The 15,831-nt window shown below is 48.8% G+C and overlaps 1 protein-coding gene across 1 annotated transcript in view; it reads left to right on the top strand.

Moving 5' to 3' along the window:
- BPI (bactericidal permeability increasing protein) overlaps nucleotides 1-14,698 on the top strand; it is a 47,002-nt gene extending 32,304 nt beyond the window's left edge. The window contains exons 9-16 of the mRNA XM_006051744.4: nucleotides 290-466; nucleotides 1,483-1,542; nucleotides 3,349-3,516; nucleotides 4,586-4,653; nucleotides 7,208-7,250; nucleotides 11,323-11,386; nucleotides 12,620-12,696; nucleotides 14,315-14,698. Coding sequence (XP_006051806.4) covers nucleotides 290-466; nucleotides 1,483-1,542; nucleotides 3,349-3,516; nucleotides 4,586-4,653; nucleotides 7,208-7,250; nucleotides 11,323-11,386; nucleotides 12,620-12,696; nucleotides 14,315-14,353 — 696 coding nt within the window. The 3' untranslated portion in view covers nucleotides 14,354-14,698. The remainder of the gene's footprint in view (nucleotides 1-289; nucleotides 467-1,482; nucleotides 1,543-3,348; nucleotides 3,517-4,585; nucleotides 4,654-7,207; nucleotides 7,251-11,322; nucleotides 11,387-12,619; nucleotides 12,697-14,314) is intronic.
- The last annotated feature ends 1,133 nt before the right edge of the window (nucleotides 14,699-15,831 follow it).

Raw genomic sequence — 15,831 nt, 5'->3', positions numbered from 1 at the left:
ACCTGCATCTCCTGCATTGGCAGGCAGATTCGTTACCACTGAGCCACCTGGGAAACCAGCATCCTCTCTTGTAAAATGCGGGTGATCTCGTCTACCACACAGCCTCGGTGGGGAAGCACTTAGAAATTAGCACGAGGAGGCATGCAGTTCTATTGTTAGTCTCAGGCCATGGCTTTCTCCTCTGTGAATCCGGGATTAGTATCCTTAGCGCATCTTTTTCCTGGAATGGAGACATCGAATTGTAATTCTTGACGGATGCCCAGGCTTACTCTGCTGCCTCTGCCCGCAGGGGGAGTTTTTCAGTCTGGCCCGCCGCAGCCCCCCGCCCTTTGCCCCGCCAGCGCTGGCCTTTCCCTCAGACCACGACCGCATGGTGTACCTGGGCATCTCTGAGTATTTTTTCAACACGGCCGGGTTCGTGTATCAGAAGGCTGGAGCCCTGAATCTGACCCTCAGAGACGACATGGTAAGGCCAAATGGGAGTGAATGTGGGAAGAGAGTGCAGTAGATGGTCTGGATCTGAGTCTTGGTTCACAGCCAGGAACATCAAGGTCTGAACTCTGGAGTCAGCCAGACCTGAGTTCAAACCCCAGCTCCCCTCTTTTCCATCCTGGTGACCTTAGGTTGGTTATTCAGCCTCTAAGAACCTCATCTGTAAAACACCAATAATAGTATCTTCCTCCAAAGAGTGTAAGGAAGGTTGAATGAGATATGATTACTTGGGCAGCCCCAGCACAGGCTTATGAGTGTGGAGGAAGTCCCCTGCATCCTAATGATAACAGCTAACATTGACTGCATCCCTGCTGTGTGTCTGTCTGTAATCCAGTCTTACCATCGTATCAACATTATGGTCATCATCCTCCATGTCTTTGTCTCCATATCTGTGGCTGAGTCCTGCTCTGGGCCTCGGTTTGCCCATCTATAGAATGAGGAAATGACCATCCTCCCCAGAGTCTAGGGGCAACGGGACCCACCCTGCTCACCAGCCACACAGGGTTCCTCCTCTGCTGCTCTCAGAAGAGATGCCAGATCCTCCCCCTCTGTAGAGGCATCAAAGGGATGCTGAGCCCTGACTTGTCCCCCTGTGGAGATAAACAAAGACCATCCCAATGAGAACTCTTGCCTTTGGCAGACTCAAAGGCACCTGGGGTGAGAGGGGTAGGGGGTGGGAATGCTTTATATTAAATAAAGGGAGGGCGCTGGGTAGGCTCTTACAGAGGTTGTCGGTGTGGGCAAGCTGGAGGCGGGGCTAACAGAAGCCAGACATCTTACGTGATCGGTTTGAAAAGCATATCTGATTTTTCCAGTGCAAAAGTTAGGGAAGCTGGCAGTCACTGACCATTCTGGGTCAGCATTCTTCGGTCATACGTGATCTGGCCACGGTTTGTTTATGTATTCATTCTCTCACCCCTCATATAGAATTTGTTCCCCAATCTATAACATAATCTTCCAAGATCCTTTTCTCTTCCTCCCTCGCTACAGATTCCAAAGGAATCCAAGTTCCGCCTGACAACCAAATTCTTTGGAACGCTGATACCCCAGGTGAGAAAGGACTTGTTCCCCTTTCGTCATCTCGTGAGGAGGCCTGGGGGGAGCTGAGAACAGCTCTGCTGAGAGCTGCCCCGTCCAGATCAGGAGGCAACCCAGCCTGAGCCTGTGGACACAGCTTTGTGCAGCTCATCCCCAGTGCGGAGAAAGGCCCCAAGCACTCATGTGACCAGGTGTGAGTAGATCCTAAGGGCGCATCCATTCAACAAATAGTTTCTGAGTGCCCACTGCATTTCTGGGGCCCTGTGCAGGGCATCCAGCAAAACAGACCATATCCCAGCCCTCCTGGAGTTCCCGTCCAGTGGAGAGAGAGAAAATTATTGTTCAGATGCCCGAAACAATAAAGAAAGAAAACAGACTGTGATAAGTGAAAAAGTGAAAGTGTTAGTCATTCAGTCATGTCATATTCTTTTCAACTCCATGGATTGTAGCCCGCCGGGCTCCTCTGTCCATGACATTTCCCAGGCAAGACTACTGGAGCGGGTTGCCATTTCCTCCTCCAGGGGATCTTCCCAATCTAGGGATCAAACCTGTGTCTCCTGCAGCTCCTGCTTTGGCAGACAGATTCTTTGCCGTGGAGCCACCTGGAAAGCCCACACTGGGGGTTAGGGCTTAAGTATATGAATTTGCTGAGCAGGTGGGACCCAAACATTCAGTCCATAATAGCCTCTTTAATGGTGACATTTCCAGAAATTTCTATATAGACAGTACTGGTGTGGAGGAGCTGCAATGTGTAGAGGGATCAGGGAAAGGGAAAGGGAAACTTCATTTGCATAGCAATTGCATTCCTTTTACTCTGACTGTGAGTTTACCTGGAGGAGGACTGCAGGCTAGCCGAGATGGGGGTGTTGTCAAAGCTCTCCTTTGATCCTCCTTGAACCCACCACTGCTCTCTAGACTTGAAGGAAGGGAAAGAGCCAAGCTAAGGAGGAATACAGGATAAACACTCAGGGAGAGGGAACAGAGAGTGCAAGGAGTTTTAGACAGAAAGAGAGCAGAGCGCAATTTTTTTAGTTAATTTCAGGATACATTTATTCCATCCAAAAAGATGTTTTGAATTATAAATCTTTCCTGGGATCTATCTGGGTTCGAACTCTGGTCCTTATTTACTAGTTTTATGTTCCTGAGCATGTTCTGCCTGTATCTCTGTATTCTCATACATAAAATACAGTAATAACAACTTCACCTCATAAAGCTGCGATTGATTAATTGAGTTGATGTATACAAAGACAGCAAGTCACATTTGAGGAAAAGAAGTCCCTTGTGGGTGGAGTTAGAGGGCAAGTGGTAGAAGCGATGGAGGGGGTGGGCGTGGGGTGAGGCTGGCAGGGTGCCAGGTGTTGAATTATACAGTCTTTACAATTTATTCCGAAAGCAATGGGGAGGCTTCCCTGGTGGCTCAGTGGCAAAGAATCTGCCTGCCAATGCAAGAGACACAGGTTCAGTGATCCCTGATCTGGAAGAGCCTACGTGCCACGGAGCAGCTCAGTCTGTGCGCCACAACTACTGAGCCTGTGCTGTTGAGCCAGGGAGCCACAGTACTGAAGCCCGAGCGCCCTTGAGCCCGTGCTCTGCAGCAAGAGAAGCCACTGTAATGAGAAGCCTGCATCACAACTAGGGAGTAGCCCCCACTCACCACAACCAGAGAAGTGTAGTTCGTGCAGCAATGAAGATCCAGGGCTGCCAAAAAAACAACAGTGGGAAGACATTGGAAGTGCTTCTGCAGGACCGGGACACGATAGGATTTAGACAATTTTTAATCAAAGGCCTCTTTTGTTGGTCGTCCCCTGTGGGTTGCAGGTGGCCAAGATGTTCCCTGACATGCAGATGCAGCTCTTCATCTGGGCCTCTTTGCCTCCGAAACTCAACATGAACCCCAGCGGCCTTGACCTCATCTTTGTCCTGGACACACAGGCCTTTGCCATCCTCCCAAACTCCTCCTTGGACCCCCTCTTCCTGCTTGAGATGGTAAGCCGATCCCAGGTCTGAGCAGACAGGCAGCCCTGGACAGGGCTCAGAGCACTGCCCTGAGAGCCAGGGGGATTGGTGTAAAGCCTACCCAGACTCAAACCTGCACTGTGTGTGTCCAGAGCCACTGTCTTCTGACTTCTTCATTCATTCCATTATTCATTCTGAGGTTGGCTTGAAATAGGTATACTATTTCCAGTCTGTTCATGCATATCTTTGGCCATTCAATTATGCACCTGTGGGTTTGTTCATTCATTTATTTAGTCATTCAATTATTCATTCAACTGCTAACTTGAAATCTACTGTATCTTTGCTGGTTCATACATGCATTTATTCCATTATTCATTTATTATATCTTTGTTCAATGGATCATTCCTTTGTGTATTTGTTCATTCATTCATTAATCACTTATTCATCCATGCCTAGCTTTATTTATTCCTTCCTTTGTGCATTTAATCCTTCACCTATTTAAGTTTTCATCCCATGGTTGACTTGTACATTCATTCATTTGATCACTCTGTCACTCCACAAACATTTGGTGGTACCCACTCTGACCACTGGAGGTGAGGGCCAGACTCTCCCCAACAGCAGGTACTCAGGTCTGTCCAGCCTCAAGTTGAGACCCATTTTCCTCACTTTGCAGATTCAGTGGGTTCTGAGGGGGTCACCCAAGGTCACACAGACAGTGGACAGGAAAGCTGAGGTTGGGAACCTTGGTTTTCTGAGTAAACATTTGTTGAATGACTCAATGAATGAATGTGAAATAGAGCTGGCCTGGACGCCTACCTCACAGCCTGTCTCCTACAGCCCATGGGAGTGGCCTGCGAATCTGAACTGGTCCCAGAAGCAAGGGGAGAAAAATGGTAATTGTTTGACAGTCCAGGACTCATAACAAGCACAAAGTTGGCAAAAGGAAGACTCCTCCCTTCCATGGGTTCTGTGGGTCTGACCCAGCAATGTGGGCTCTTCTGCTAGGTCTTCATGAAGCAGACCTTTTGGTCTTGGAGGCTTTGCGGAGCCCCAGGATTCTGGGTCAGTGGACTTCACTCCCTGGCTTGTTGCTTTGCAGAACTTGAACCTTTCTGTGGTTGTTGGTGCCAAGTCCGACAGACTTATTGGAGAGCTCAAATTGGACAAGTAAGTGGGCCGGTGGGCATGGGAGGAGAGGACTGCCCATCCATTCTTTTTTTGGCTTGGTTACTGCAAGTGTGCTTTCTCTAATTGCAGCAAGCATGGGCTTCTCTCTAGTTGTGGTGTTCTGTCTTCTCTTTTTGGGGAGCACAGACTCTAGGGCATGTGAATCAGTAGTTGTGGCTCGAGCACAGGCTCAGTAGTTGTCCCATGGCATGTGGAATCTCCCTGGACCAGGGATCGAACTCATGTCCCCTGCATTGGCAGACAGATTCTTATCCACTGGACCACTGGGGAAGTCCTGCTCATCCAATCTTGGTGCCTGTGAGTTCACAATGACCTTACCAAGTTCCAAGCTTTCATGTTCATTCATCCCATTTAAACCTCAAATAGGGCACGGTAAGTACAATATCCCCATTTCGCAGATAGTGAAACTGGTGCTCAGAGATGAAGTGACCCACCCAAGACCACACGTCATAGGGTGATCAGCCGTCTCGGCTTGTTGGCAGTGATCCAGCTTTAGCACTGAAACCCCCGCATCCCAGGTCACGCCCCTATCCTAGTCCATTCATGACTGGGCAGTGCCAGTTGATAAATCTGCTCCAGCCTCCAGCCACCCCACGTCCATGGCCTTCCTTGACACGGAAACCCACTTCAACTTCTTCACACCCCATCCTTGGGGTTTCATCAGCCACCTCCTGCCAGGAGACTCTGGAATCCGTGCCTGGGTTTGAATCCCAGCAGAGGAGGTGGGGGTTAGGAACATGGGCTCGGAGGCTGAGGTGGCTGCTTTTCAAATGCGGCTCACCTTTGGCAAGCATAGAACTCTTCAGACTTCAGCCATTTTCCCTGGCTGGTAAAATAAGTCCAATTACTGTTCTTTGCTAGCCACATCATTGTATTAATATGTGTTGTGATGTTTAGAACGCTTTGAAGGGTATAATAAGTGCTCAACAAGCAAGAGGAAGAAAGAAAGACAGAGGGGCACACAAAAGAAGAGCAATACAGAAATGGGGGAGAGACAGAAAGAGATGGGGAAACAGAGAGACACAGTAAGGCAGGGAGAGACACTGAGAAATAAAGTAGAGCAAGACAGACAGATGGACGCAGAGACACAGTAACAGGGAGACTGTCAGAGAGACAGAAAGATACCAAAGGAGGCAAGAGGGAGAGAGAGGGAGACAAGCAGAGCAGACGTGATGACCCCTGAATTCCGACCTGACGTCTACCTCTTCTTCACTTTCATTCACTCTGCTTAAATTGAGTCTTGACCCATTACTGCCTGTTTCTGCCTTCTCTCTGGCACAGAGCTGTCCTTCTTAACCTTGAGCTTGGCTCTAGAGGTTTGCATGCTGCTTATTTCTCCTGGCATCATTTTGACAAGTGTTACTGCTTTGGAAACATGTGGATTTCATTTTCCTGGAACCACCTGTGGGCCTCTCAAGTAGAGGAGCTGGAGAAAATACAGCTGGGTGATGGCTGAGCACAGACTTCCTAAAATATGCAGGAATGAGGGGTGGTGAGACTCCACAGGGTAAGAATTTTCAAGCTTTGCAGGGTACTGGAGACAACAGAAGCTTTGGCATCAGGGAGACCTGGTTGAAATTCTACTTGGCTGATTGTTAACTGCGTGCCCTTGGGCAGAATGCTTGTCTTCTCCGATTGTCAAGGACATCATCTGTAAAATGGGAGTGTGATGGCCCTTGCCTCTTGGGTGTTACAGGAATTCAGTGAGATATAGCATCCAACATAGTGAATAAAAGGGATTCATTAAATAACTATTTATTTACCTTTCTACTGGATCATTGTTAAGATGTCAAGAAGTCCATAAATAGGGGATTGTTTATGGGCTCAAATTATTCAAAAGTCTGAGGGTTTCAGACACAGGTAGACCCAGGTGCTCAAAAGATATCCTTAGGGCTCTGACTCTCTTCTTGGCTCTGCTCTCCCCCATACTGGCTTCATTTCCCAGCAGGCTGTCACCGAGTGGTGGCAAAAATGGTCACCAGCTAATTTTGCTGGAGAAAAGAGAATACCTCACTCCTAATATTTCCAGCAGAAGTCCTTGGACCAGCATGGGTTAGTGGTCAATTCTCGAAGCAATCACCATGGGCAGCGGAGGTAGACTCTGCCCTTTGGCCAGCCTACCCCAGAACCCAGTATTAACAATGTAGGGAACAGATGACTGTCCCAAAGAAAAAAGCAGGGAGCTGTCACCAGAGGAAGGAGGAATGGATACAGGATGGGAAGAGCAGACAACACCCACCAGTGAGTGTCCCTTCTCCTCAATGTTGTGCTAAGTTGCTTCGGTTGTATCTGACTCTGTCAACCCAGGGTCCTCTGTCAGGAGATTCTCCAGGCAAGAATCCTGGAGTGGGTTGCCATGCCCTCCTCCAGGGGATCTTCCCAACCCAGGGATCAAACCCGTCTCTTATGTCTCCTGCACTGGCACACGGGTTCTTTACCACTAGCGCCATCTGGGAAGCCCTTCTCCCCAGTAACTGAATTCTAATATGGTCAGGCAAATGGTGGTCTCAACTTTCCCCTCCCCTTCTCACAGGCTGCTCCTGGAACTGAAGCACTCAGACATCGGCCCCTTCTCGGTGAGTCTGAGGCCCTTGGTGGCTCCTTCCTTCCTCTGATCTTGAGATAACTGTCCTGAGGGCCACCTGGGCTCCTAACATCATTTCAACAGACCACTGATTAGTTTGCATATAATTTGCATGTGAAATGATGAGGGGAGGAGCACTGTGGATTTTGTGTACAACTGCCTTCCATGTCTCTACGACCAAGTAGAGACAAGTACATTTGGAGACGTAGCATCATAAAAGATATATACTGTCATTCATACTGCCTTGGAGCAAAGTGGGATAGTCTAGGTTTTTGTCACAATGAATTGTGTGATGAAATCTTTATTTCCTCTTGAACAGCTTAACTGAATACAGTAGTCCCCCTTATTCACAGCAGATATATTCCAAGACCTTGGGGTTGCTTGAAACCACAGATAGAAGGGAACTCTACATATACGATGCTTTTTCCTATACTAAGGAAACACAGGAGATAGGGTGCTGACCTCTGGGTTGGGAAGATCCCCTGGAGGAGGAAATGGCAACCCACTCCAGTATTCTTGCCTGGGAAATTCCATGGACAGAGGACCAGATGGGTTACAGTCCATAGGGTCACAAAGAATCGGACATGACTGAGCGCGTGCACGCGCGCGCGCGCGCGCGCACACACACACACACACACACAATTGCAGGCACAGAGACCTGAGCTAGAATTGCAGCTCCAAACCTACTAACTATGGGCCCTGAGCAAGTCACTTCCACTCAACAAATTTCATACCTTCCCTACAAATCAAGGATAATAATTTCTGCCTGAGTTAGTGCAGTGAGTTTTAAATGGGATTAATTGTACACAATCAGGTACAGAGAATCTGCTCAACAGATGTGTGTTGAATGAGCAAGTGAATTACCTTCCTGAGTACCTACTATGTGGCAGGCCCTGTTCCATGGATGGGGATGTGCTGATGAGTTAGACAAGAAAACAACTCCTCTAGAGCTTCCATTGTAGGGGAGAAACAGACAATGAGAAATGAAGATCATTTCAGTCAAGATCAATGCTTTGAAAAACTAAGTGGAGGTGGGGTAGAAAGTGATGGGGCAGGTTAAGGGTTAGAGCCTGTGATCAGGAAAAGCCTCTCTGGGGAGGTGATATTTGGGCTGAAGGAGTCCACAAGGTGAAGGTGTTGCAGGCAGAGGGAGCAGCAGGAGCAAAGGCCCTGTGGTGAACCGCTTGGCTTGTTCGGGCAGTGGGGGCAAGCAGTGTGGCTGGAGAAACAAGATGAGAAGTAGGGGGCACAGAGAGGCAGGCAGGCAGGGGTGGGCCCACCCTGAGCCTTCTAGGCTAGAGTAGCTTGTGTTCAGAGGGCAGTGAGAAGCCAGTGAACTGTTTCATGCAGGGAGGGACATGATCCATTTCCACTTTATAAAAGATGCCCCTGCAGAAATGAGGGGAATGGACTATGGGGGATGAGTCAGAGCATAAGGATCCTTGCCTTGGGGAGGCTGGTGTGTTTGTCCACGTGAGAGATGATGGAGGCTGGGACGAGGCCAGGAAGGAAGAGAAAGATGGCAGATGGGAGACAAACTTTGGAAGCAGAATTAGAACTTGGTGAGAGATTTTCTGTGCATGGTGGGGGGGAAAGGCAATGAAGAATGACTCCCAGATTTTTGACTTGAGCAGCTAAGTGAATGAACGGTAGAGTCACTTACAAACAGAATAGGGCAGATGGGAGGGAGATGACAGGTATCTCGCCAGCCCACAGAGATGATTCCACTACATGGAATCATTGTCATCAAATAGACTCACCACTGGGAGTTCCCTGGCGGTCCAGTGGTTACAGCTTCACCTTCCAATACAGGGGATGCCGGTTCAGTTTCTGATCGGGGAGCTAAGATCTCACGTGCCTCACAGCCAAAACAAAACAGAACAAAATATAAAGCAGAAGCAATATTGTAATGAATCCAATAAAGGCCTTAAAAATGGTCCACATCCCCCCAAAATCTATTTTTAAAAACAGGAGGTTCACTGCTCCCTCTCCTCCTACCATACCCTCTGGCCCTGATGGGGAGCTGCCCCTGTAAACAGCAGGTCAGATGCTCTTCAACAGCCGACCTGAATGAGCCTTGCTCTTGTGACTTCCACTATTGCTGTTATTTAGTTGCTAAGTCCTGTCTGCTGAGTCGTGTCTGACTCTAAGTGACCCCACCAGGCTGCTCTGTCTATGGGATTTTCCAGGCAACAATACTGGAGTGGGTTGTTTACTTCTCTATTAAAAGATGCTAATTCTGCCCACAATGTCTTACTGCTCATGGTCCAAATCTGCCAGAGAGCCTCTTGCCAAACCTCTGGAGAATACTTCCTTAGATCTCTGAAATGCACCCCCATCACCCAACCCTGAAGTCAGTCCCAACATCCCCTCCAAATCCGATGGAAATCCAGCCAGCCATTCCCATCTGATAAGATTACAACAAACAGAAAGACCCGAAGCAACCTCATTGTATTTTCATGGATTTACTGATGCCAGGGCTCTCCTAGCAGCAGCTGGACTCAGTCAATAACTAACTTCTGCTTCTGCAGAAAATAAAAATTTAAAGTTCCCAGATTCATGGGAAGAAGGGCACCACGTTTGATGAGCCCCAGGAATTACAGCCCGGGGAAGGAAACTCAATTGTTCCAGAAACAAAAATGTACATATTGACAGGTTGTAAATGTCACCACTACGGGCCATCATCTTGAAGGTGTTACGTTATTTTTGAATTTTTTTATTATTGCAAAAGCAAAACATGTGCATTATAGAACAGTCAGAACCTACAGATTTGCAAAACAAAACATAAAAATCACTCCTGTTTTCATCACTTACTTAATAATTTGGTGTATATCCTTCCTGACTTTTTTCGATGCATATTTAATAACAGGATGGAATTACGTGGTTTCTGTAGCCTGATTTTTCTTTTTTTAAAAATTTTTATTGGAGTGCAGTTGATTTACAGTGTTGTGTTAGTTTCTGCTGTAGAGCAAAGTGAATTAGTTATACATTAGCCTGCTTTTTTTAAACTCAAAAATAGATCACAAAAAAGTCTATGTTGATAATTCTCGGGTGGGCCAAAAAGTTTGTTCAGGCTTTACTGTAAGATGTTATGGAAAAACCCAAATGAATTTTTTGGCCAACCAAATATATTTCTGTTGTTGTTGTGGGTTCAGTCACTAAGTCGTGTCCAGTACTTTTCCACCCGATGGACTGTAGGCTCCTCTGTCCTCCACAATCTCTCAGAGTTTGCCCAAAGTCATGTCCATTGAGTCAGTGATGCTATATTTCTGCCAGATCATTATTAATAATTACACATGAAAAATGAAAGTTTTAGTTGCTCAGTGGTGTCTGACTCTTTGTAACCCCCATGGACCAGGCTCCTCTGTCCGTGGAATTCTCTAGGCCAGAGTACTAGAGTGGGTAGCCATTCCCTTTTCCAAGGAATCTTCCTGATGCAGGGATCTAACCTGAACCTTCTGCATCGCAGGCAGATTCTTTACCATCTAAGCCACCAGGGAAGCCCTAAATAGTTACATAATATCTCTTGTTATCCAAGTGCTACCACGCCCGCCCCCTACCCCGCCACTCCGCAGATGATTCCACAATTGTTGGACCTGCAGGTTGCTTTTATTGTTTTGGTTCTATTTATTGCACTACCTCATTTCTTTAGGATAAATGCCTTGGAGGCATGTTTGCTGGCCCACCTGGCACACACATTGTTAAGGCTTCTGATGAGCTGATATCACCAAATAGCCCTCTGAAAGGTTGAATGAATTTGCCCCCCTAGCCTGCGATGTCTGAGAGAGTGCATTTTCTTACACAAAAGTTTTCACATTTCAGTGCTCTGTGATGACCTTCCTTGCTTCCGCCTTGCCCCCTACAAGTCTAGAATGTGATTTGCATCTGGAACCTTTAAAGCAAAAGAGATCACTTTGGTGGCCTTGAGCTTCAGTGTTTCCAGGTCACCCCTTGGTCCGTCTCTCAGCGGTTCTTCCTGAGGTTGTTCTGGGTGGGAGGGCGGGTGACAGAGGACGGCTGATGCCCCAGTGCCCTGACGTGGGTCCTGTCCTCCCGATCCCCAGGTTGAGTTGCTGCAGTCTGTCATCAACTACGTCATGCCCACCATCGTGCTTCCCGTGATTAACAGTAAGGAGTTTTGGAGAAAGGATTGATTTTCAGTCCCAGTGAGGGGGGTGGATCTTAACCCAGTGAGCCACGGGTTATCCGGCCCCCAGTGTGGAGGCTGGAGGTGGTCTCCTCAAATGTACCTCAAGTGACACCTGGCCCAGAAAAGGGAGGGGAAAAGGATTGAGTTCCTCCTTCGTGAACTATGAGACTGTCCATTGAGATGGAGAATAATACCTCCAGTTTTCATGGGAGGAAATGGGAGATCAGAGAATGAGTGGTTCTCAGGTCACAGAGAAGGTAAGAGATGAAGCTGGAATTCGATCCCAGCTCTGAAGCCAGAATCTTTGGTCTTTTTCCAAGATAGAAGGGCTAAGGAAGAAGGGCTAACCTGGGCTAACAACACTTCCACTCAGCTCACTCACTGGTGAAACTCCTGACCTTTGCAGAGCCGGGTGCAAGGGTGCAAATAGAGGCCCACCCACCCTACGATGAGAACATTTAGGCCGGCGGCCCCCACCCTTTTGGGTACCAGGGACTGGTTTCATGGAAGACAGTTTTTCCATGGACAGGGTGGGAGGGGATGGTTTCAGAATGATTCACGCACATTACTTTTATTGTGCACGTTATTTCTATTATTATTACATCAGCTCCACCTCACATCACCAGAGGTTGGGGACCCCTGATTTAGGCCACTTAGAAATTATAAATGAAGACAACGGATTGTTACATATAGACTCTGGCTTCTCTTCCTGCCTTCACAAGTGCAGCTTCATAATGATCTGAGGGACTAGGCTGGAGCTTAGAATTCTCCCGAGTTCCATGCCAGAGTGTGGTGGGATGGGGGAGCTGGCTCCTGGCTACCACCCATTTCTGGTTTCATCCGAAACATCGAGGGGCTTCATGTGCATATCCGTCAGGTGTCTCCAGGCCCCCAAGCCCCAGCAAGCAGTTGCCCCGGCTGTCACTCGGGCCAGGGGTGCACCAGCAGAGCCGGTACCCTCGGGCGGGCGGTCTTGGGGCTGAGGGGGCGGGAATTCCTGTGTCCACAGTGTCCAGAGGTTAGTGGAGGAGAGAGAAGAGGAGACTCGGGGCAGACTCTTCCTGCCTAGGTTTCTTCCCAGAGCCCGGAGGGCTGGTCCAGGGAGGCTGAGGACTGGCTGCCTGAGTCCCGGCCCCACCCTCTCCCTCCCCCGGCCCCTCCCATCAGAGGTGGTACCTTCACCTTAACCTCTGCCTTAACCTCCAATGCAGAGAAGCTACAGAAAGGCTTCCCTCTCCCGCTGCCCGCCTACATCGAGCTCTTCAACCTGACCCTTCAGCCTTACCAGGTGAGTCCCCAGGGTCTCCTTCGCCAAATCTCCTACTTCGATAGCCACCTTCCTCCAGCTCTGGATCAAGCGCTGTCGACCTTTCCAACACTCCCGCAGGGTGTGTTGCTAAACAGTAGGGAGGATAAGACTCAGGGGCGCCACACCGCCATTAAATGAAGTCCAAAGTCAAAGCCAGGTCCCGGTTTTTAACCCCTGACTTGTACCACTCCCACACAACACTTGGTAGAAGTGGAACTCACTTAGTGGCCCCAAGCCTCCTTTCTAAGGTGGATGCATTTAAATATTTGACAGATATGTGACGCATGCCTTCCTTTGCATCCAGCATCCTTCCAGGCCCTTGGTCAGTGTCTGGCAGATTAAGACACCAGAATGGACAGCCTTCTCTTCCCTTTTCCCCGGTCTGACCCCAACAGCATCTGACACTATTTTCCTCATCCTTGGAACACTTTCTTCTCTTAGCTTTGACGATTCCCTCTCCAGGTTTTCCAGCCACCTCTCACTGTGTTATTTGGTCTCCTTTACTGGTTCCTTCTTCCCCTCCCAGAGAGAGTTCTCCAGGGTTCCTGCCCCGGCCTCTGCCCTTCCCCCACAATTGCTTTCCCTGGTCACTGTCGTCTTCTTTTTCTTAATGTTTATTTATTTGGCTGCACCGGGTCTTAGTTGCGGTATGCAGGATCTTTAGTTGCTGCGTGTGAACTCTTTAGTTACGACATGTGGGATCTATTTCCCTGACCAGCATGGAGTTTCAGCCACTGGGCCACCAAAGAAGAAGTCCCTCCCCGATCACTTTCATCAGCATAAGCACAACAGTCACCTCCGTGTGACCCGGCCGAGGTTCCAGTCTCTTCTATGTGCCCAAAGTATACATACTGGCTTCTTCAGTGTCTCCACTCTAAAGCTCCTTACACCCACTATGTCCCAAAGAGCTGATAACTCTACAAGGAAGCCATCACCCACTCTTGCATTCTTTACCTCAGTCCAGGGCTTTCTGATGACCCTCATGGGAAACCCCCACCCAGATTCCTCGCTCTCCCTCACCCCCAACATCCAGTCCACCAGTCCCCAGTTCTTTCAACCTAACGGGAGAACTCCCAGGGCTAAGAGACAATAGAGAAGTTAATTGAGTGAGCAGAGGAAACACATCCCCCACGTCCCCCACATCTAACCCAGTTCATCCTTAAAATAAAAAATGATCCCCTGGGCACAACTGAATTCCTTCCTTTCTGAACATTCTTGAGTGAAGGGCAGGAAGAAGCCAAAAAGAAGTGGTTTTGCAGCCTTGATGGCAAGGAGGGCTCCCTGGAGCTGCCAAGAGGCAGGGATGACAAATGAAGGCCTTCACGGCAGCCCGGGGGTCTCCACGTCTGAGCGGAAAACAGCTGCCAGGGAAACTGCTGACAGATTCTCGGGCATGGGCAGCCGCTAATGTGCAGACCGTAGGGGCGGGATGCCAGCCCCCTGCCCCCACTCACTCTTGCCTTTCTGTCAGCAGAGAGGCTCTCTCTTTCCCAGCAGGCAAGCTCCCAAAGTTTTCTTCTAAAAACCCCAGCATTCCCACCCTCACAAATGAGGGATACTCTTCCGGCAGATGACGGCGTTCTCATCTCTCCCCCAGGATTTCCTGCTGTTCGGTGCAGATGTCCACTACAGCTGAAGACCCCATGGGTGCTGGGGGCTGTCAATCAGGAGGTGCAGGGTTGTCAGCACCCGTTCCTGACACGCCCATGGGGCACAGGCTGCCCCCTCTCTAGGCTTCCCTCTCTAGCTCGGGACTCAGAGACTCTTGCAAACTTCTCTGAACTCAGATTCAGAAATGATCCAAACATGAAACTTGGTCCTTTGGAAAACTGAGTGGTGTGTATTTTAGGAATTGTTTCTTCCAAGGGCTAAGCTGCAGGGACATTTCCTCCAAGAATTGCATTTCAATGGTAATCACAATATTTCTCTTTGTGCTTCATACTACATTAAAAAACAACAAAAAAATTTTTTTTCTTTGGAATTCTGGTGATCATGTTGTTTCTTCTTGTTTTATGTCCATTCATTCATTTATTGCCTGTACCTGGTGTGGCCAAGATACAATCATCTCTTTTTAGTTCTCTAATAAACCTTTTGAGCTCCCACATGCCTTCCTGAGCAGAAAGCCCCACTGTCCCTTTTTGAGGACACCCCTCATTCCACACTGCCCAAGAATAATTGGGATTTACTTAGTCCAAAAGGAGTGCGTCTTGCTTTCTAATGTCAGGCGGCGGTCCGTAGTCTGTTCATTGGGGTGTTGTTCCTGCCACTGCAAGATGGTGTCGCTGTTGAGCAGTGATTCCTCACAGTCCGCCGTCCTTCTGTGTATTTACTGCGACTGCTGCTCTTCTCACCACCACATGGTGACGCTGTTGAGCAGCTAGCCCCCACAGACTGTTCTCTCTGCTCCATACTTCGGCTCCACCTTGATGGCTCCCTTAGTCCATGCTTTCTGCCCAGCCATTGTGCCTAAAGCAGAATACTAGGCTAGGAGACAGAAGCCAATGGAGTTTTTAGTCCTTCACATCCTCAGCTAAAATTAACATTTTCCCATGACTCTCCAGATGGGGATTCCTAGGTGGTGCTAGTGGTAAAGAATCCGCCTGACAATGCGGGAGTCATCCTGGGTGGGGAAGGTTCCCTGGAGGAGGGCATGGCAGCCCACTTCGGTATTATTGCCCGGAGAATCCCATGGACCGAAGAAGAGCCTGGCGGCCTACAGTCCATGGGATCGCAAAGAGTCCGACACGACTGAAGCGACTTGGCACGCACGCATGACTCTCCAGGCTGGTGAGAAAGCAAGATCACCAGCCCGGACCGTCCTTGGACTCTTGGTGAATTTCTTGGAGACCATGGGCCATTTTCTGCTGTGGGACACCAGGTGTGGCCGTCTTAGGCCATTAGATGGATTCTAACTTGAAAGTGATAAAGCGGTCCTCCTTAGCTGCTGACATTTGGTCTGAGACCAGAAGGATGAGGAAGAGTTTGACACAGGCAGCAGGGTTTAGCATGACATGACCAGATTTAGTTATAAAGTTGTGACTTCTGAAAGCACTGGAAGGGCAAGAGTGGAAAAGGGCGGGAACAAATTAGGAGTCTGTTGTCATGCAGACTTCT

Source organism: Bubalus bubalis, chromosome 14, assembly GCF_019923935.1.
Source record: "Bubalus bubalis isolate 160015118507 breed Murrah chromosome 14, NDDB_SH_1, whole genome shotgun sequence".
Taxonomy (NCBI): domain Eukaryota; kingdom Metazoa; phylum Chordata; class Mammalia; order Artiodactyla; family Bovidae; genus Bubalus; species Bubalus bubalis.
Note: the sequence above shows the minus strand (reverse complement) of the source record. Positions and strands in the feature narration are given on the sequence as shown.